The 23,587-nt window shown below is 40.9% G+C and overlaps 1 protein-coding gene across 1 annotated transcript in view; it reads right to left on the bottom strand.

The window, feature by feature from the left end:
- The window catches only part of tmem108 (transmembrane protein 108), a 49,443-nt gene that overhangs the window by 11,041 nt on the left and 14,815 nt on the right, over window positions 1-23,587 (bottom strand). Inside the window, exon 2 of the mRNA XM_042398605.1 lies at window positions 10,681-10,764. Coding sequence (XP_042254539.1) covers window positions 10,681-10,720 — 40 coding nt within the window. The 5' untranslated portion in view covers window positions 10,721-10,764. The remainder of the gene's footprint in view (window positions 1-10,680; window positions 10,765-23,587) is intronic.

Genomic DNA, 23,587 nt, shown 5'->3' with positions numbered 1-23,587 from the left:
ATAAGGGGGCTTTGGCGCTCACAATTTAGCAGGAAAAGAGCAGGAATTTCATTTATACTGATGTGTTTTTTTTATGGTAACATTACTAGCTTGTGGTGCCCATTGATGGTTTGAGAAATCCCCTGTAGAGTTAAGTGTGTATGGTAAAAAAAAAAAAAAAGCTCTGGAAATGCGAGGATGAGTGCCACATAATTTTACTGGTTTTACTGGTTGCCTTTATTTCTGTAGCAGACTTTTGTGTGTTCAGCCTTTGAAGCTCTGCACAGAGTTAGCCAGCTATATACAGAGGAAGCTAGGCTAAAAAGGCCAAGATTAGAAAATAGCAAAGCCAATATAATGATACGACAAAGTTGAAAGAAACATACCATCAGCAGCCCGTAGAGAAAATAACACTCCACTGCTACTGATATAATGTAGTGTCTTGAGTTAATTTCTGAATAATGAAAATATCCATATACAGTAAGCTATCATAACGTTGTGGTCACATGTTTTCAGCCCATCTGCTGTGTGTGCATCCTTGATTATTTGTGAATGTGAAATCAGTTTTTTTTAACCTATACAGTATATTTCACATTGCTGAATTTCTGTATGTGTGTGTGAAGGGATTACGTGTGTATCTGTGTGTTTTTACGGCGAGCCAAATGGGTGTAATTTGTCACAACGGCTTGAGCATCTGGCTGATGGAGTGAGAGCATAAGCGGGTTGAACGCAGAGAGCCTGGCCCTGCCTCCACAAAGACATGTGGCGCAGGCGCAGGCACGGGGAGTGAATTAACAAGAGGAATGATTGAAAAGGCCCAAGAAGTGAAGTGAGCATTATGAACATCCATTATTGAGTCAAAGCACTAAGAAGAACATGAGAAAATTGGATGGAAAAGGGGAAGAATGGTGAGGTCGGACAGGTGGTATGACATGCAAAGAGGAGGCCAGGGGTGTAGTGCGGTGTAAGAGAGGGAGATGTGCGGGTGTTTCATCAGTGATGAGACACGGACAAAAGCAAAAAGGTTCGATTAGACACATTAGTGCATGCGTGAAAGAGTATTCATTATAAAATAAGGTGTAGAGACTATAGGAGGCACTTTTTGAAACATTTGTCTTGCTCAGCAACACTCGTCCACTCAGCATGTTGGCTGTTTTTAGCCTGACATGATTTCTCAGAGCACAAAACGAAAACAAACCCACAATAAGAGTCAGGCTATTTTCAGTAGTGAAGGACTGAGGAGGTGAACAACAAGAGTTTTCTGAATCTTTTTTTTCCACAGGGGACAAAAAAGAACAAAACTGGTGTGATTAGATTTCAGTGGTAACACTGAATTAGAGGTCTTTCTCCTCATCCTTCAACTATATGCTTTGAAGGGCGACACACAGTCAACACTGTTATCACTCACACCAACCTGTTGCCCTCACTATCTATATCACACAGCTGATCATCTCAGAATAGCACATGGTAATATCAAGGAGACAAACAACGCTGTGATAAAATTACTGTGAGATTATGCCCCCATTTATTTGACTAATGGTGTCAACCTGTTTTCCATTAACTAAGCTCAGGATGCATGGAGGGAGGGGCAATTTATGCAGGAAACCTGCTGAATTAGGGCTCTTTTGAATGCATAGGGAGCCGGTGACATTCATTCAAGTCCTCCATTGATGCCATCAGGGACATCAATAAATCATGTTGCAAAGCAGGTTCCTGCGCACTGATCCAATGCAGGCTTTGTCCCACCAATCATTCACGATTAGACTCAATGTCAGCGGACAGGGGTGGCTGTCACTGAATCTAAAGTTACACTGGTGAGTTGGAAAACAACATAACATTTACTCCTGCTGATGAAATTCTTCACTGAATGCCAGCTTTTCCATGGATCCACTCCTAAGTTAAGACTTAATTCCTATGCAATGCATCATGAATCTTCCAGCCCAATCAATCATACTGGAGCACTTAGTGTGTGGTATGCAAGCTATCAGTGTGTATGAACTAGCTTGGCTGTGAGATCAATCCTGAGGGGGGCTGCTTGCTGTGGAGGGTGGGATATTTATCTTTTTTTTCCAGGGGTCACCTCACGCTACGTGCAATGGAGAACGATGTGGCTCGAATGTATGGCAACAATCTGCCTATTAAGCAAATGCTGGAGCCAGGCTGGTTGTGCCGCATCATCAGTGGGCAGCTGGCAGTGGCACTATTTGAGTTGGAGGCTCTACAGGAAGCCAAAAATAGGCGCTGCAAAATCATCCATCAATAAGGCTTCTTGTGATGTTTGGTCAGGCTGTACTTCTGAACTGTTACTGCCCTGTCATCTCCCTGCTCAGGCAGCATGACGGGGAAGAAGCAAGTAAGTAAAAGGAACAAAACGCATGCATCCATTGAGAATCTGGCAAATGTCATACTCATAAAGGAAACTGCAGCCTGTATTAAGATTTAATATTTGATTGTAGTTGTTTTAGAGGGTTATGTATGTGTAGAGGGTTATGTTAGTCATAAGATCAAATAATTCAGTAACAATATAGACTGTCTATATTGTAGAAGCATTAAAGGACCAGTGTGTAAGGTTTAGTTGCATCTACCAGTGAGGTTACAACCAACTGAATACCCCTCCGCTCCCCCTCCCCTTCAAAGCGTGTAGGAGAACCTACGGTGGCTGCGAAACTCATGAAAAACGTAAAAGTCACTCTCTAGAGCCAGTGTTTGGTTTGTCCATTCTGGGCTACTGTAGAAACATGGCGGTGGAACATGGTGGGCTCTGTGGAAGAGGACCTGCTCCCTATGTAGATATAAAGGGCTCATTCTGAGGTAACGAAGACACAATGATTCTTGTTTTCAGGTGATTATACACTAATTAAAACATACTTATGAATATTATATTCTATTTCTGTCAAATCCGTTCAGATAAATGCCACTAAATTCTACACACTGCACCTTTAAATAAAATGAAAAAACAGAATCTTTCATGTTTTTAAACTGGATTTACTGTAAATTGTTTCAAAAGATAACATCAGAACAAAAATAATAACACACCACATTGACTATCTGTGTCAGTTTTTTTTAACTTCTGGAATAAGTTTTATCTGATGGCAAAAGTGTGCAATTACAACTAAAATTGTATTTAATTGGTCAAAACCATAGTTGACAATTAACTTGATAGCTTTGTTGCTTCTTTTAAATTCATACAGAGAAACAAATCATTGTTTGTTTCAAAAAGTTAAACCACATTCACTTCACCGGGGAAACCAATATTTACTACTGCGGTGTGTTGTGGCAGCCCTGTGCTGATGTACATCAAAATAATTGAGACTATTTTCTGGTATCTCAGTAATGCTATTCGGTATCACTATATTTAGATGGAATTACTGTATGTCCACTTCATTATCTGAGAGTAAACATGCATAACTGCTACTTTGGAAGCTCCAGGGTATTGAACCATAACCTCCTCACCACCCAGCCAGTCCTCCATGGATCACATTTAAGCTAGTTTATGCTAATCACAACCACTCCAGAGTAGCGGAAAAACCTCCATGGGATACCCCTTAAATCCCCCAGGGCAAATGGAGAAGACTTTATCTACAGCGTCCATCAGAATACCAATGAGTCGATATTACATCAGACGGGCACACACACCACGGCACTGCTCCCTAATACAAAACAAATCCATATCTCACTTTTGAGGATAAAGGTTGACAGACCCAAATCAAAGTAATCATAAAAAAAATGGGGAGTTTTGTTGAAGGTAGTCCGAGCCTTTAATTTTAAGCTTTGACGTGCTGTCAGAGCATGACAGAGAAACAGATCAGATCCATCAGCTTCAGGCGGACAAAACCCTTTATCAGCAGGCCAACTGGAGAGCTGTCTGACTAACTGCTGGTAAGATTGGATTATCACGCCTGGACAGAGCGCTATCAGCCCCGACTGACTTCAGTGGACCAGAGTACAGTCTAGACCTGCTCTATGTGAAAAGTGCCCTGAGATAACTTCTGTTGTGATTCGGCGCTAAATAAATAAAATTGACTTGACTTGACAGCACTGCTACAACCACTACCAACAGTATTTCTACAATACTGTTAGTAGCACTACCTGTACCATTGGTGTAACTAATAGTATCACTGCATCTACGATTGCTACTATGACTCATATCAATACTGCTGGTATTACTACTACCCCTTAAATTACTGCAACTACTGCAAGTCCAATTGCTGACACTACTGCTTCCACTATGACTTCTTATACCATAAGTACTAATATTACCAACACTATCACTACAATACTGCTGCTACTACTACAAGTACTAGTACTGTACTACTATAACTACTACCAGTGACATTACTTCCACTACTACTAAATATTTATTATTAACTATTAATGCTACTACTAAGACCACTACTCCTCCTATTAGTTGCTATTACTACTACTTCTACTAATACTGTACTAGTACTGCTACACCACTGTGCCCACAAGCACCAGTGTCTGTTGCTAATACCACTACTAGTGCTACTACTAATACAATGACTACAAGTAATGTTAAGACCACCACTGTGACTACTACACCTATCACTAATGCTACTACTATTTCCACCACTACTATTACTGCCACAACTCGTTTTACTGCTACTAAATTATCCAAGTACACCTCCTTCTGGTCTTTAGCATAGTAAACCCTGGAATGTAAATTGAATAATTGAATTAATTTTTTAATGTTCAGACGTACTCATGTTTGCTTTTGTGTCTGCAAGGCATTATTCCCTGTATTTTTTCCATGCAAACCCAAAAATGCTCCTGTCGTTTGATAAATCATGAGCCAAAACCTGCAACAATCAAGATAGTAATTTTAGATATTCAATGCTTATTCATTGCCCGAAAAGGGAAACAAAAAACTTAAATTGACCATTAACTGGTCGTTTGGTGAGATTTTCCACTCTCCTCCCATTCTTTTACTGGCTAGCATGATGCTAACTGGTCCCATGTCCTCTGCCTGTTAACAGATGGTCAGCTTTGCATGGTTTGAGTATGTATGACTTATCTATTACTTTATTAACAATGTGATATGATCGTCTATGGTTGTGTTAGGTGAAGATTAACATTATTATTTTCATATTTTATTTATGTCTTATTGCTTATTATTGCTCTACATGTCTGTATGTGCATCAAAAGATAATCAGAATTGCTTGGTTGTGTTTCATTACCTTGTCTTGCTTGCAGGGCCACATGTACCAAATATATTTTGGATACTGTTATTGTGATATTGTACTAATGTTTTGCAGTTTCATATTGCTCTGCATGGCTTGTGCGCTGTCTTGAGAATGCATATTTTGTTGCTATTGTCTTTATTGCATCTTGTTGTCTTCTGTCTGTAACTTTTAACCATCACTTCATTGGTTTCAGAACATTTCGCCAAAGGACTGCAGTTGAAAATTAGCCAGCTGGCACATTTATAATCCTTAGTCCATTGTAATAATCCATAGACCATATAAATAAGTAAATAAATAAAAGAAGCATGAAGTAGTGCCACAACACCCACATCGGCACCTGTATTGTATCTTCTGGTGATACCTAAAGGAGAATGTGACATGGATACATGGTCACATAAGTTGTCACCATTTTGAATTTGAGGGGAAGGGCCCTTTACCTTTATCATGTCTGGAGTCCATGAAAACCCATAAGCTAAGGAGGCGCTGCTTTTATTTCCACAGCTGCTAATTATCTTCTTCTTCCTCCTGTCACTATCACGTAACTGTTACTGAAACTACAAAAAAGGTGTGTTAAAAAAAAGGTGTTATTCTCTCTAGATTTTCGCTATTATTATTATTTTGAACATGATACAGCTATATAACAGTTAGGTTGTGAAGAAAACAACATATATTTATGTATAATGTATGTTAATCTCAGAGTCAAGCTATGAAAACTGGATGAGTCAGGTCTCATCATCTATTTCACCTCAAAAATGTTTTTCCTTCCTCTGTGGTGATGTTGCAGAACCACAATCATCTTTCATGAATGCAGCCTCTCAATAAAGAATAACAACTGTCTTCATTGTAATTCTTATTTTACTGGCTGTGGAAACGCAGACTCAGATCATTTTGAAATTCACCCTCATGGAAAATATGTGAGTCTTGGGTGTATAAATAGAGCGCCATCTTTACAGTAGCACAAACAGACAAATTCCTTTGGTTTGCTCCTGGGTGTGTTCGCTGCCATTCTGGGTAGAGTGTCTGCCCCATGGGGGAAACAGACAGATAGGGCACATCCTGTGGACCCCTGTGACCGTCCTGGAGGAGGCCTGGATGGGCGGAGTAGTGGAGAGGCGGAGCGGGGAGGGCTTTACAGATGTGAGCCCAGAGATAAGAGGGAAAGCTTTCGCAACAGGATAATGGCTTCCTGTTTGAATGCTCCACAAATTGTTTGTCAGGTTACAGCAGCTTTGAACAGAGACGTGTTTATCTGAGAATCAGGCTGAGGGAGAATGCGAAAACAAGAACAACAAAGAGTCCTTGTGCTGTTTACTGGGATAATGATTTAGCTACAGCGACGGTGACAGCAGTAACAGATCAGACAGGAAGGAGAAACATTAAACAGGAAGTTTTCTGGATTCTGGGGAGAGCACTGAATTGCAGGCCTGCAGTTATACAACTCCATTAAAGTCACAGACACTTTTGCTCTTTTACAGAGAATTTCATTGGCATTGGCGGCCCTAAAATGACCACAAGGTGTTGAAACTACATACTATAATCATACGAGACATGACGAAGTCCGATTGGAAAGAGTTCTCACGCCTTGTGCTCTCATTTACACTTCAGACAAACAGGTCTTTCAAGTGATTTTTTTTTAAGAAGCTCACTTCAAAATGCAATTTGCACCTTTGGAGAGGAGACAGTTGGAAGCAATTGCCTTCCTTGTCAGGCCTTGCTTTGAAGACTGAGCTGCCAGACAAAACTTAATTTGCTAGAATCAAACGTTGAGTCCTCTCTATTATTTCATGTGTACTATGTCATCACACCGTTTTCTGCCTAAAATGCAGAGAACAGATTAAAAAAAAAAAAAAACAGCACTGAGGGTGACCAGAGGAAAAGAGAGAAACTTCCTGCTCTGTCAGCTATCATGATGAAGGATCATCTGACTTAGTTCTTTTCTATCTGCAGCATCTCTTCTCTTGCCTGCAGCTTGAGGATGTTGAGGCACATCTGTGTCCTGCAGATGGCTGGTCCAGAGAGAGAAATCAGAAATGTCTCTGGACTGCACAGACAAAAAAAAAATCTCAGGTGGGACTCTCAGCTCTGCATACTGTAAAAAGGCAACCCTGATGGAAGCGTTATATGCCCGTAATCTGCCTCAGGCCTCGGCTGGATGTCCAGTACGCATGAAAGAAAGAGTCAGCGCTATGCTTTCAAAGACTGGATTTACAAAACCAAAAAAAGAGGCTCTAAAATATGGTTTTAACATTAACTCTGTTCACAACTAGTCTGCAGCTTCGACTAAGACTCCCCTCTTTATATTAAACCACTGCAATGTGACCTTGCTCCCCCTCTGTTACAGCTTAAAGCACTTCGCTCACAGCAGTCCAGTCCAAGTTTATCACTTCTGAGGGATTGAGGCAGATTTGTCAGAGACAGCCTTTGGATCCACTGCCCTGAGGTGGAGCTTGGGGTGCATACCAGATATCATCAGCCTGTTTAGCTAACCGTCAAGGAGCCTGGCGGGTCCCAGTCTGACCTCTGTGTTCCATATTCATGTGACATTCGGCGGTGGTAGCCTGCCAGAGCTTTGTACATCCACTCCCAGAGCCTTGATCCCACCCTCTGAATTTAAAGCAGCCCACACTCGAAGATTGAAACAAGAACTAAAAGAATACAGTATCTGATGTCTACAAACTAAAGGTTCCCTAAAGGCATTTCACACTGTGACCAGCAATAAAGGAATAGTTTTTCATTCACACACAGATAATACAGCAAGACTGATTTATTCACTTTCTTGCCAGGCGTTAGAAGTTGAGAAGATTCACCACTCCAATGTCTGCACACTGAAATTGAAGCTACAGCCAGGAAGCAGTTAGATTAGCCTATCGTCAGGACTAAAAATATCTAACCTGTGAAGAGGTAACAAAATCAACCTGCCAACACATCTTTAACTCACTTACTAACATGTTTTATAGATATCATTTGTTTAATCCTCCAACAAGTTGAAATGTACATAGCCAAGACATCAAATCCTTTCAAGCTAATCTCCTGAAGCTGGAAGCTGAAGCTATCCAGGGAAATATCTCCCTACCTGATTAATTATGACTAATCACAGATTTCCCTCTGCTGTCTGCCATCTCTCAAAACAATAAAAAATCTTCTCAGACTGATTCAGACATCAGAATGATGATGATAACTTCTGCTGTGCTCATGTCATATGGGAGTTATTGTAATTACCAGTTTCCAACTGGAAAATATTGCCAACATCAATATTATAAATTATAACAACAGATTTTTATGAAAGCTCAAATATATTTGATTTGGTGCTTAATGAAACAAAAGTGGCTGAAAAACATGATGGATGATGGAAGATGGATGCTTCTTGTCAGCCAAAGACCGTTGTCCAAGGTAAATAAACCAAAAATTTAATGGATATAGTGCTATAATGTCTATGCACACTGTCCATACTATATGATATGAACGTGGCATAAAAACTCAAGGTGCTAATATAACAGAGACAAACAATATCCTGATAAAATTACAGCAAAATTATGCCCCCATTTATTTGACTAATGGTCTCAACCCATTTTCCATTAACTAAGCTCAGGATGTATGGAAGCTGGGGCAATTTATGCAGGAAACCTGCTGAATTAAGGCTCTGAACTGACTATACTGGATCACTATTGTCACTGACCGAGTCAGTAGATCCGTAGATGAGAGCACTGTTGTCAGTTCGGATGTGACATACAGTATGTTACAGTCTGGTTAAAAGCTACAAGATCAATCATGATGTGATAACTCTGTTGCAAATAGGTGGCTACTGAGCTATTAAGATGAGATTATACTAGGTCCTATTATGTTCACATTGTTCATAAATGACCTGGGCTCATTTCTTAGTAACAGCTTTATTCATTATTATGCTGATGACACAGTAATTTACTCATCGGTGCCTTCTATTGACAAAGCTTTGTCTAATTTTTTGGCTATTCAAAGGGCCCTGATTAAATTTAAGCTTTCACTAAATCCAGATAAGACAAATGACATGCTTTTCACCAGATCTCAAATGAAGCATCACTATTAGTACAATACCAGGGGCTCAAATTAAAAAGTCCCATGTTATAAGTACCTGGGTGTCTGGTTAGATGAAAAATTATCTTTTAAAACTCACGGTGAGGAACTGACTAAAAAGCTCAAGTTTAAATTAGGCCTCCCTTTTAGCAGTAGGTTGCAGATTGACTTGACTATGCAGATGTAATTTAAATGCATCCCTCCAACCTCCTGATGCTGTGTATCACAGTTCTCTTAGATTTATTATAGGTGACAGTTTTAGAGCCATCATTGTATCCTTTATGAGAAAGGGGTGTGGACATTACTTACCACTCAAAGGGAACAACACTGTCTTGTTTTTATTTATAAAGCCATCCTAAATAAACTACCATTTTATTTATTATCACTTTTAAGACTTAGAAATATGGGATACCTTGCATAACCTTGGATATCCATTATATAAATACAGAACTGGGAAAAACTGCATTCACCTATTTTGCTCCTCATAGGTGGAATAAGCTTCAGGACGCCCTTAATTAGACAAATCATTATCCCTACAACATTTTAAGATTCTGTTGGGTGATGTTTTATATAATGAATGCTCCTGTTTTTCTTAATGTATTTTTGTATTTTAAGTCATTTATCTTGTGTTTGGGTTGTATTTAGGTTTGGTTTAAGTGTTGTTTTTATACTTTTCGTTACATGACTTGTTCGGTTTTGTATTAGCCGGGCACCATTGTAAATGTGAGCGATGATTAAATAAATAAAGGTTCAAAATAAAGTTTAAAGAATATTTGTTTAGAAAAAAGTGAACGAAATAGTCACTGACTACGAATCTTTGAGCTGAACTGAACAAAATGATTGAAATCAGCAAAGTGATTCATGATTTCGACCTCTAACAAACACTCAGCTACCTTCACCCAGGGTTGGATTAAGACCTCCAAGAGTCACTGCATATTTAAAATATTCCCAACCTGTCAAATTTGAATGTTTTCCATGTAATATGTGTTTTGTGACCTTCCTTGATGAACATTACCGTCTATCCAAAGTTTAATCCAAAGGTTTTTCTCTTTACAACCTGTAAAATGTTTGTATGTAATGCTGACATACAGAAAAAAAGTTATAACTATATTACATTACTATAAAGATATTATAATATTATAGGACCAAAATTAATCAATAAACCTATACCAATTAGAATGGTTTATGAGTTTGGCAAAATGACAACTTTTCATGAGAAAAACAGCCTTATTTTAAGCTTGATGACAATGCACTTTTTTTTTGTTTTATCATAACATGCAGAGGCATTATTATAATCTTTCAGTTTACCGGAAACTCTACCAAAATATGGAGATACATGGTTTTCACTGGAAATATGCAAGAGCCCTATGACATGCTGGGACCCCGTGTGCACACCCAGGACACCCTGATGATGCCCTCGTCCCCCCGCTCCCCCCTTGGGTCCACTCACTCAGCAGCTGGCAGCGCAGGACCTGCAGGCTTGTCTTCATGGTATCATGTGATCCGGCTCCTCCTCCACAGTGCTCATGATTCTCTAGTAAAGAGAGACAGACAGCAAAAAAAAAAAATTAGCCAGAGAGGTAAGATGAAACTCAACGCGCTGGTATCAAAATCACATTCATGTCATGGTCAAGTATCATTGTGATATACTGTGATTATGTTTGGGAATGTTTAAGCAGTGGACAAACAGAAAAGGAAGAAGGGATTGTAAACCAGATTGTGCGGCTTAACCTTGACAGTTTAATCCTTGTAATGGCTGCCAGAAAACAGTAACACCTCTCACAGTGGATAATATGAATAACACCTAATTAACATTTCACCACAAAATACCAAGTAGGGCTTCAGTGGTGGTCAGCCTCAGTTGCAACGCTTCAAATCAGCATTGGCATCCTGCGGGCTGTGCTGGTCAGTAAAACCAATTATGGAGCATTAAACATTGACCAGTAAGCCTTGTTCTGAGACAGCCACTGTGTGTGTGTCAGTGAGACAAGTATCCAAGGGTGCTCTTTGGGAGAATGACTCACTGATGGCCTTCTACTAAATGAAAGGCCACACACAAACACACTTCTCCTTTCACCCCTGGAGGAGTGTGTGTATGCAGGTGTGCATGTTTGCATCCCTTGTGGAAATGCCCTTGGGCAACACATGTGCCCACAACACTCACCCGCACCAAAATAAACAGACACATACCTCTAAAGAAGCCATTACACACACACACACACACACAAACACACACCTAAGCACCCTTCTGTCTACCTGCATGAATAATACTGTATGCTGTGAGTGTGCATGTGAAATTGGATTTGCACCCCCCAGGACGAGGCGTCTGGTTGCAGGCAACCTGTGTTTCCGCGGGAGACGTGTGAGATGAGAAGGACGCACAACAAAAGCAAAGGGTACTGATCCTTTCATAAGGCTTCATTTCTCATAAATACATCCCCGCTCTGGAGACTGAGAGGAGGCAACTCATACTCCATGTGAGTCATCCTGTTTATTTTGCTGCCATTGTGGCAACCTTTTAATGCTTCTAAGCTGTAAATCTGAAGTATGCAAACACTGAATATTTAGTGACTTTTGAAAACTTTGTTGAGTAAACAAAGCTGGAAGTAACAGCCGAACACGCACAAGCAGAACGTTGAGCAACCTGACTGATATTAAATGTGATGAAATGTGTATATTTGTATACAACAGTTGCAAAGTTAACCTCCATGTAACTAGGGGTTTGTGTTGCCTGGATGTTGTCTTGCAGGTTTTGCTAGCCTGGATAACAAAATGGGTCGCTAATAGCAAAATGAACGTGATAAACTGTAACATTACTCAAAAATTAAGATTTTAAGATTTGAGTTTTTTGAAGGGACATTAACAGTAGGCCTATCTATCTATCTATCTATCAACAAATTGGAAAAACACTTTGCAATTTCTCCTCCTTGCTTCACTCTCATAGAAATAAAAGCAAGCAACAAAATATGCTATCAAGGCACACTTTTAGAGGAAATATGCACACAATTCTGTTCTTGTTCCAAGTGTTTAGAAAACAGAGACGCTTGCTGCTTTGCCGCCTTTAACGCACATCTTTGACTGTAATGGAGTGTGCTCAGTCTTAGTAATATAGTGTGAGTAATTGCAAAAGAGATGAGGCTGCAAGAATACAGTAGCAGCAGCAGCAGAAAATTAGTTTTTCCCCAGCTTCGGATCTTTTTGAAGAAATGACACTAGCTGCAACCATCCCAATCCCATCCCCTCATCCACTGATGGCAACACCAACACCGTACCATTATAGTTCTACTCACTTCGTGTGCTTTAATTTTCTTAAGCATCATGTTCCTAGCCTAATGAGCTCAATGGCAGGGTGTGAAGAGAGCAGCCGAGCCTCTTCACGGTGATTACACTTCATCAACGCTGCCAAGCCAGAGTAGGCTCATAGACACGCTCTTTAATTCACAGGGCACAAGGGGTGAGGCAATGGGAAGATAAATGGGGAAGGAGAGGGTAAAGATAGTGACATTGTGTGTTTCATTTATACTTGTTATCACAGAGCAGTGCAAGTGTTTTTTTTTTTGTTGAGGAAGGAAGACAAGCTACATGGACAAAAGACAGCCTGCTCCGGCCTCCTGCTGGGGAACTGAATCATAGTTCAGCTCTGTGCATACGTGCAGGTAAAAGATAATACAGGATGACAGTCAGGGTAGGTCCGACCAAAAACAACAGACAGAATGAGAGGTTCAGTGGCAGCTGTTGACACTCGCTCACCAGTACGGAGACCTGAGTGCAACTTCCAGCAGAAGCACCTTGCACTTCTTCGCCCACCAACATATGCCCTTGCTTTTTTTTTTTTTGCTTTTTTTTTTAACAGTAACAAAAAGCTGTTTTCCGTCAGACCTGGAAAAGAGGAGCTTCATTCACAGCGTGAGCTCATGCTGTTAGAAAATTTCTTGCTGGCAGGTGAAAAGAAGGCAACTACTTGTGTATTGGAGGGAGCACATAGCTATCTGTATTTTTCCCAGGTCAACGTTTAAGGCAGCAGTGACAAGAACTGCAGTGCATAGTGAACTAGGCGCTCCAAATTGTGAAGGAAATGTTTTGTATATTTGCCTTGCACATTGACAAAAACAATAAAACTAAAAAAAAACCCCCACCAGACACCAGACAATGACGCTGCTTTCACCAAAAAGATTCAGAGGTAAACATTCACATACCGTTTTCTGTCCAGTGTCAGCTCAGCACTTTGCACATGGCATCCTAGCTTTTTATTGGAGAGGGAAAAAAAAAAGTTGCATGGCAACTGACATGCACACAGACGGCAGCCATCACCATGGCAACCCTAATAGTACATTATATTCAAATTCATTCACAAGGACATTTTGGGGCTGAAACAAAATTGAGTAAAAAAAAAAAAAAAAAAAGAGGACAGTTTGAATTACAGTAAAAAATTCTCACTCACAATCGGCAGAGTGAGAATTCCAGTAACAATCTGCTTGTTTCTTGGACTCGGTACAGGCTTTGTGTTTGTGGTCCTGCTGCCTGGTCCCCGAAGGTCCCAGACTGCAGCTCTGAATATTGTGTCTGGAGGGGGTACAGCCTAGAGGCCAAAGCCAAGGTCACCTGAGACAGCACAATGAAATAAGCCTGTCACTCCATCTCTCCGTGACCACTAGCCGCAGGGATAACAATGCTTTTAATTTTGGACTTCCCTCTATTCTGCGGTTATGTATAGGGGCCGAGGCAGCAGGCTGGCTGCTTGCCCACAGTGGCTGCAAACTGAAAGCTTTTCCATAACGAGAGACGAGGAGGAGGAGGGAAAGGAAGTGTGGGAGTCGACGACGACTGTGTGAACTACAGTGATGTTCTCTCACAGTCAACTGATAACTGGACATCCAATCACAACTGTTCCAACTGATGCTTCTATCCCTCCAGTTTTGATGCCACGCTCCCACGCTTTCGTTTCTCTCTATGTTATGAACCGGAGGGAGCTTTCTGTCAGCTTCTGTATGAGGAAGGTGGTACAGAATAAAGAGAGGTGTGAAAGTGTGAAACCTGCGGCTTTGAAGTAATTGGACAGATACAGGCAGCAGGAATAACAAGTGAGAAAAACGGGTCTGTCAACTGAAGCTGCAACTATTTTTCTGAAAGTCATCCAGTAAAATTTCTTTTTTTCGTCATTCAGAATTTACAGCAGATTTACAATACGATTACAGGATCTATGGCTGTGCATATAATAAGCTGGTTACATCATTTCTGAATCCATCAAAGCAGTGGGATCAGGCTTGATATGATCTCCGGGTGTTTAACTCCATTTCAAGTTGTGCGAAACATACATTCCCTCAGCCCAGCCCTTTCACTGTGACCCGGGGGACATGCCCACACAGAGGGCGTCCATTTTTCCTTTGATGTTGTTTTACCCTTTGATGGAAATCAGTAAACAGCCCCCTGATAGCGCTGTAGCTTGACTCTTGCTCCGGCCACGTGTTTCCTGCACTCGTGTTGACGAGGCCCCAGTCCTGCTGAGATTGTGGCCGTGACTCAGGAGTACGGCTTTACCTCTGGGGGTGTTTGACGCCATCTTGGTGACCTTGCAAAACGACCAACTTAGCTTGGCAACAGACCGTGGCTTATTGTGAAACTGGGAAGCTGATTACTGATTACGACTATGAACAATCCTGTTATGAAACCATATTTCGACAGTGGGAGAGTTAAAAACCAATGCCAGTGACTCAAGCACAAGAGAGACTGTGGCTGACCTGTGGGGCTTTGATAACTCAATTATCCAGCCAGGATACACACACCAACTGAATGATTACAAGTATTGATTCGATGCAACAACAGGCCTAAATTGAATGCAAGGAGCGAGAGCTAGAAGCAGGTTTCCAGGTAGCTTTTTAATCCTCACATCCCTGAAGGCGGCCATATTGCTGAGTCACTGCGCTGCACTGTATGTGTGAGCGCTGTCAGTCGTGGCCCTGGATGGTGAACCTGTCAGGATGAGTTGCTGGTGCTGCATCATGAAGGCTGGCGGAGGCTGCGCGGGTTATCAATCAGCGGCATCGCTCCCCTCCAGGCCCTCCCCACAGTACAGCAACACACAAGCCATTAAAAGAACATTAAGCTCCCAGCATGTTGTTCACTCTGACCGTAGCCGCGGACGAGACACATCACCCTGTTCAAGCCGGTCACTAGGATACCTTACTTGGTTATGTAACAAAAAATAGAAGAAGAACACACTTTTCATCTGTGTATGAACCCGACAAACATGAGATTAGCTTTGACATCTTGTTTCTTTAAACATACATTGAAGAGTTAGAAGTAATGGTGTGGATATTGAACCTTTTCTATTGATGGTATAATTATACCTATAACAGTCCGGTGGAAAAAGTGAGTTCTGACAACACCTCAGGGTCCTTGAAAAGCTCTATATGTCCTTAGAAGAAATAAGCTTATAGTTTTAAGCTTTTTCATCTATTATTGTTGTGTCATTTCCTAACATTTTGTTCCATATTTTGCCAAAAAGATCTGTATTTAGATCATATTGTGCATGTGGGCAGACAGCACAGAAGTAGATTATGGTGCAGTATTGGTTTGAGAAGCTTCTATGAGTAATCTTATTTTATTTTTTAACAGTAAATCTGGGTCATCCTTGGACTCCTTTGTAATCTTTTGTAAAAGCTGAGAATACAAGCCTCCATGAAAGAGCAAAAGAAAAACTTTTCATAGCCACCTTTGGGTTCGATACTCAAAACAGGGCTAAAGTAGCCTTGTACCAGACCTCTGAACCACTACCAACATCTGTAAGTCTTTCAGCAATTCGAATAAATCAGGTGTCATGCTCACTCACGGGTCTTTCCTCACTTTGAAAGACAGCTGTGCTGAAGCCAGAGAAAATAGCAACAGAAAAATTGCCAGAAAAGTGTAAACAAACATGGATGAGATTGACACAGCTGTCTAGGTTGTCAAGTAAAATTTACAGAACAACTCTCACAATCTGCATTTCTTCAATTGCTATGAAAACTGTTAAATTAATTGCTTCTGTGTTGTCTGAAAATTATGTCGGCAGGACAGATACGTCTGACTGGTAAAGGTAAAAACAACCACTCCCAAACAGAGGACAAGACCTAAACTTCAACAAAAAAATGCAGCAAGCTTTAGGGCCACATGTCTGCAATACCAGCATCATGCTTACACTGATAAATTTGATGTGCTCAGTGAGCAAGCTGTCAGCTCATATCCATGTTACCACCCTTTTGGCTATACTCCCTGGGCTAACATACTCTATATGTCAGAACCGAGCATTAAGGACAGTGTAGCATTCAAGATGATACGCCTGTCGATAGTCATTAATGTAGGGCGATGGCGCACAGCACAGGAGCAGGAACCTACTGTTCCTCATATTGTGTTAGTCACTCCGGGATCACAGATGTCAGTGGGATTGTTTTTTTGGCTTCTATAGCCAACTTTGATGCCTTCTCTTATCGTCACACATGCCAGAATGTCAGCTTCGCACTCACGTCAGATCAACAATGAAGATGAAACCTACGATTGCTCTTGCAGGATGAATGAATCTCTAACTCGTTCAGTGGAGAACTCCCACTCAGAAAGAGTAGAGCACCTGTGTTCAGGGGCAACTGAGGGGGAGTGGAACAGCATCACTGGTCTCTTCATTACTCAACACACACACACACACACACACACACACACACGCACATCCAGGAACACTGACTAAAAGCAATTCATCAGAGGAAACGTGGCCAAAGCCCTATATGTGGGTGTGTGAATACATGTGAGACAGACAAAGAGATAAATGGTAGCTAACTAGAATTCCTGCCGATTTGTACAGCTGCCACAGACTCCATTTACAAGCAGAAGGTTTCATAGTATGAGCTTCCTGTGCACTTTCTAGTTGTTTTAAATATTTTGGAGTCAGAATCTGAGGTTTTTGCAGTCAAGTCTCAAGTCAAGTCAAGTCTGTAGGGTATAGTAGATCATATTAAGTCTTCATTTTTGTGACTTATGTCCAACCCGAGTCCAAGCATCAAGTGTTTAGTTTTTATTGAGTCAACTCTAAAGTAGATCAAGCCTCACAGCAGTCAAACCAAGTCTTAAGTCCTCATTTTTGTGACTTCAGTCCCGAGTCAAATCCAAGTCAGGGTTCAAGTCTTTTCTTTTGTGACTTAAGTCCAACCTGAGACCAAATGTCAAGTCTCAAGTCAAGTCTTTAAGGGGCCATGTCAAGTCTGAAATCCTGATTTTGTAGACTTAAGTCCAACCCAAGTCTCAAGTCTTGGTCTCAAGTCAAGTTTTTGTTGAGTCAAGTATGAAATAGTCAAGTCAGTTCTTAACCCAGGTCTTCAGGTAGTCTGACAGGAGTCAAAGAAAAGCCTTGAGTACTAATTTTGCTGATTTAAGTCTCACTTAAGTCCAAGTCTTAAGTCTCAAGTCAAGTCTTCAAGGAGTCAAATAATTAAGTCTCACAGCACTCAAGTCCAAGTCAAGCCTCATGTAGTTTTGTTGACTTAAGAGCAACCAGAGTACAAGTCGCATATTTCAAGAAAGTAAAGTCCAAGTTAAGTCTTAAAACACAAGTCTAAAGTCAAGCCTTTATGGAGTCATGTGTTTAGTACGTCAAGTCTCACAGCAGTCAAGTCCAAGTCGAGTCTCAAGTCTGCACATTGTGACTCAAGTCAGACTGCTGTCAAAATCTCAGGTATCAGGTCGAGTTTCAGGTATCGAGTCAAGTTCATGTCGAGTCTGGTCTGAAGTAAGTCAAGTCCCAGTGAAGTCTCAATTGACTGGGAATCGACTTTGGTGACTTAAATCTTATTCGAATCCAACTCCAAAGTCTCAAGTCAAGTCTTTAGGGAGTTAAGTTGAACCGAGCGCTGTCACTTTCTATGCTTTTTACACTGCGAGGGAAGGTGTCAGACTCCACTGTATCACACTGGGCAGTCATTAAAACCAAGAGAAGACCAGACTGTCTGACAGATTCAGCGAGGGATTGAATCAGTGCAGGGGGCTTTCGGCTACACTGTGTAACACACACCTCAGGTCTGGTTAGGAACAAAGAGCGAGACAGGTAACAGAGCCCCGGGGAAGAACCTGTGACAGACTTGTTATATAACTGGAAAGAGAACACCACAGACTAAATAGCAAGCATTTGGACTGATTGAAAGACAGTCAGTGGATGGATTTGATAAGTCAGACCTGACAGGCCAACAGTACATAGGGAAAACTTTATTAGTGATGTTTCTGTGCCCAAATGACATGACATAAGATATTACATTATGATATTTGCAGACAATGGAGAATTGTTACTAGAATCAAAGAATAAGGGCTTATCGGTTTGCACTAAAGTCCAACAATCACCAGCAGTGAAATCCATTATAGAAGAGACACACTTATCAACAAAAGCCTAATTTAATGCATTTTAAGAAAAAGAGTGGGTGATTCGGGGAACAAACGAAATCAACTAAAACAGAATTAGAGACGAGAGCAAAATAGGTCAATTACAGCACTTTATCACAAAATACTTCAATGTATTAAACAGCAGAGATAGATAAACTGGTTGATGATGTCAAACATATCCGCTTTGATGGATTTCTCCTGTAAGACCTCCCCAGTGGGTGATATTTGGCTTTTCTGTTATTGACGCTGCACAGACACACACACACACACACACGCAGACACACACACTTGGAAAGCTCCAGACCTGTGATACCTGCAAATGCTCTGCACAAGCTTATTCCCTCTCTCTCCGGAGAGAGTTATTGAGCCAGGCAGTAAAGGGACAGACATTGGGATGCAGCTCACCCCCGCCAATGTCTGAGTCGTAAATATCCTCCCCTCTATCTCTGTCTCCCTCTATCCCTCACTTTCTTCTTTCTGTCCTTACGTGACCCCCTGACTGAGTAAGCGGCTGACTGCTACTGCTAGCGGCTTGCTGATGATGAAGAGTAACGTGAAACTACAGCGTGTCACGTCCTGGCTACGCTTGTCACAACCGGTAAGACAATCAAAAAATAACAACGCTGCAAAATAGGTGGAAAGGGCTTAAGGATGACAGTTAAATTCACCACACTTCCCGAATGCACAATGACACTCGCCAGGGTTATTTGGTTTTAGGTGAATCAGTCTGAACACAATCCTGACACTCACTGAAACATGTTTTAATGCCTCCCAACTCTGCAATGGTTGTGTTACAGCAAAATTAGAGTATATGCCCATTGGAAATGATAGTGTATTGTTTTCAATCCTAACACACCTCCTTGGTTATTAATATTGGGTCACACAAGGAATTATTTGACTGATGAAGCTCATATAAATGGAAAATTACATAAAAATTAAACATTTTTTATAAAAAGACAATGTAAAAGTTGTTTAATTTGTCCATGTTTTCCTTTTTCTCTGTGTGATTCTGCAAGAATGAAGTGAAATGAGGTGATAACACAGCACTGCTTAATGTTTTGTTCACCAAAAAGAGGACAAGATGGGAGACAGAAAAGGTCAAAAGGTAGGATGAAAAATGTAAAAAAAACAATCTTTTACAAGGTGTCTGATCAACAGCCTTGAGAATAAATGAATAATTAGATTGCATACTGAGCTAAGTTACTTTTCGCAGCTAAAAATCTGTTTTCTAAAATGAAAGCAGAACTTTCTTTCCCTTTGTTTTCTCCTTCAGATCTAAAACACCCGGGGAAAAAGATTTGATCAAAGCTTCATCCCTGGCTTCTGCCTTACAGCCGGTTCTCCAGACTGTTACATCTCACAGTGCGGCGGCCAACAGACAGATTGATATGTAAAGTCTGCAGCTCCGGCGAGGCCACATTGATTATCGGACCGGCGCCGCTGAATGAGGCCACAGTAACGGATAACAAGCACATAATCCTCCACGTAATGGCTGTCAAAGATCTAAATTTACACCAGGAAAAGAGGCTGGGTTTGATGAAGTATTTGACTTCATCAATCAAAGATTTTATCACCGCTGGATAGGTACACCTCCGTAGAGTCGTCTACCTTTCTTTGACTTCTAAAGTATTATTTTTACATTTGGAAAGACTATTTTTATAATTGATATAGACACAGCTAATTTTGACTGCAGCTCTTGATTTAGCGTCCCAGAGGCTAAGACAACTGGTTTGTTGAGTGTCTGGTAGGTGATAACTTTGCTTTGTGCTCTCCAGGCATGGATCCTTGGCAAGCCGGGGATGATAGAGTAACTTTGCATAAGTGCACGTCTGTCGAACTCCCTGAAGCTGGGAGATGTCAGAGGAAGAGGCTGCTACTGCTCTGTGAAGTGATCTCCAGCAGCGGTTCTAACACAGGGCTTGATGTTGTAGTAAAGCCCAGAGCTGCAGGGCCTTTATTCTCCTTCATTTCCCAGCTCCCTTTGCTCCACACTTCTTTTATGTCATGCCATGCTTTCATCCTAGTAAGTAAGTATCTTCCTCTCTCCATTTTCTTATCTTACTTCAGGCTTGGTCTACATGCTCTGAGCCACTTGAACCAAAGAGGGCTTTTTAAGCTGCCCGGAAGCTGGCAGATGGGATTTTTGCTTAATGTTGAGAAATAATACTTTCAACCAAACAGTAAACAGGAAAACTTTATTAGGACTTATTATGGCTAAGGGTGTGCACATCTTAAGAGTGCATACACAGACACTCTGGCAGTCAACATATGAGAAACCGATTGTACTGTGCTGTTTTGCACTCACAGGAAATTATGCTTGGCAAGTGATAATGAAGCTGTGACCTCAGATCAGTATCACCAATTTCATATTTGAAAACAACACAAAAAACAAGAAAAAAATGGACTTCCGCATATGTATTAGTTTTACAGCAACAGAACACCACTATCTGACACTTTCTCCATGTTTGAGAGGCACCTCCTTTTCACTTAAATCATATGTTAACAGCATCAAGAACACACTCAAAAACGGAGTGACGTCTATATACATCCTGGCATTTTATAAAATATGCTTTCGTTTGGCATTTATCGAGTGTGAACAACCTTAAAACACTGTGAGAGGAAGATATAAGGTACAATTATAATTTATAGAGCACTCAAAGATGTCATCATGCAAATGTCAGCTCATCAAAGAAAAAAGGAAAGCTAGTGTTGCTACTTAAGATGTTTTTAACAGAGAAATTGTCAAAACTTCAGCTGTAGTTGAGGACAGGAAAGACTGATAAAGATTTTGCAGACCTACAGTATATTGACAACAACACAGCAGAGTCAGAGTCAATATAAGATCACCACTTTCCTGTGAACCCCTGCTGACCCCTGAACAGCCCAGGAAAGCTACTCTGACATCAAATGGACAGAAACTGTATCTGCAGACACATCTGCCCTGCTCCTCCTCCCTCCTACATTCAGCCCAGACAGCATTTTTGCAAGTATTTCAAAGCATTATGTTATGAGAAAGGTCAAACAGTGACACTTATAAATATTCCTTCTTATTGTCTAATTTTAGGGTATTATTTATAAGGAGTGGATTGCTATAACCAAAGAAAAAATTTATGATGTACAAAAAACTTTGGATTGGCAGATATATGTTACTGTGTACAAGAGTGGAGGAGGTTAGCGCTACATCAGATTTCCTGTAAAGCCGGTGACGTGGGTAGCCTCCATCTGACAGCCCGTCTGCAGCAGGTCGAAACACCTGTCACACCTCGCTGTCTGCCAGTAAAGGTGATGGCCGACCTGCTGGTGGCCAAGCTGCCCTTCGGTGCGAGCTGACACACTTTCAGAATATAACCACCAGCAGAAATAGAATGACTCAGCTGGAGATGCAGAACTTTTCAGAATCTCAGCATGAGTCCAGCTACACTTCTTTTCTTTTTTTCTTTTTTTTATCTCGAAAGGCTGAATCACTAATTTTGTTGATTTTGGTCCAACATCCAAATGGAGCATTTATATGACATTTACTCAAAGTGCATCAGGGGAAATATCTCTGTGGATGTTTCAAAAATCACAGATCTAGGAGGTGACAGAAAAGGACACTGGACATTTTCCTTATTTTGAACAAATTATTCTCAAATTATAGTCAGAGCTCTGAATAATTTCAGCAGGGAATGAAACCTGACAGCAGATGTAAAACAGTTGCAAACAAATGCATAATTGAGAGAAAGATTGACAAGACAGAAGATTGTTTATTCCCATCTTTCCACTTCGACCAGCTACATAGAGGAAGAAATCTGCACATTGATCATGTCAAACAATATCTGGATGAAGAATGTGTCATTCAAAATTATCAGCAAGCTAAGACTCTCATTTTAAAAATTGATTGATGTATTAATGTGCTTTAGTTTCCTGTTTTAGATTCATTTTCTATATTCAAGGTTTGGAAAAAGGTTAGCAACCTCCATGGGACATCTCCTCCAATCACATCTCACTGTTCAATGTTCTTTGCTCCTATTGGTGAGGAACAAGGTATTTTTAGCTCCAGGTATTCAATAAAATCAGACACTTCTGCAGAGATTTTAAATTGAGACAAACAGACAAGCCAACACCACAGCAAAATAGCATGACACAGCAGTAGCACAGCAACACCAAGGGTGCTGTCAGCCACCATCCATCGTGCAGCAATCCCAGCAGGCATCACAATTAGCACAAGGCCTCGCACCTTACCCTCTTATACCAAGCAGGTGAATTGTTAAAGAAGTCCAGTGACGGAGAGCAAGAACACAAGCTTTGAAATACTGAGTCAAAACTTTAGAAACACTATTAGTATTGCTGCAGCACGACTAACTGAGAAGGACCATTTGTCAAAGTGTTTCCCTCTAGGAGACCCCTGTGTAACACTGTTTCTGGGGGGAGGAGAGTTAGTGCGCTCGTACATCGACGGAGGATCAACAAGGTTAAGTGAGCTGCCCTCAAAACCAGACAAGCTCTCATGAAAAGATGGATATTAAGAGCGAGTTCGCATACGAAAGGAGGACACCGTTTGCAGTCGAGTTGCATGTCTAAATGATTCATGTCGTCTAACAAAGTATTGTGCATTAACATGAAAGCAATTTTATTTGCCTTGAGGGCTAGAGATTAAAAATGTAGTAGTGCAAGATGACAAACCAAGGGTTGTACACTGTGGGCATGAGCCCAGCCCGCCTCTTCTAGGTTTTACTTCATGTAAAATAAGACGCCCAGGGTTGCCACCAACATAGAGGACATAATACCATAAACATGTTTAATCCCTTCAAGTCAACATAACAGATGTAATAGGGTGGGACAATGTACTTATTTCAACATGCTGAGGGAATGAAGGCAAAAACAAACCCTGGGCAGTTGTGTCAGAGCGGTTTGATGATCATGATTACTGATGTTGTGTAATATTTCATAGACTAGAGCAGTGGTTCCCAACCTGAGGAGAGATA

This window comes from Thunnus maccoyii, chromosome 21 (genome assembly GCF_910596095.1).
Source record: "Thunnus maccoyii chromosome 21, fThuMac1.1, whole genome shotgun sequence".
In the NCBI taxonomy this organism is placed as follows: Eukaryota; Metazoa; Chordata; class Actinopteri; order Scombriformes; family Scombridae; genus Thunnus; species Thunnus maccoyii.
This window is presented reverse-complemented; position numbering and strand designations above follow the sequence as displayed.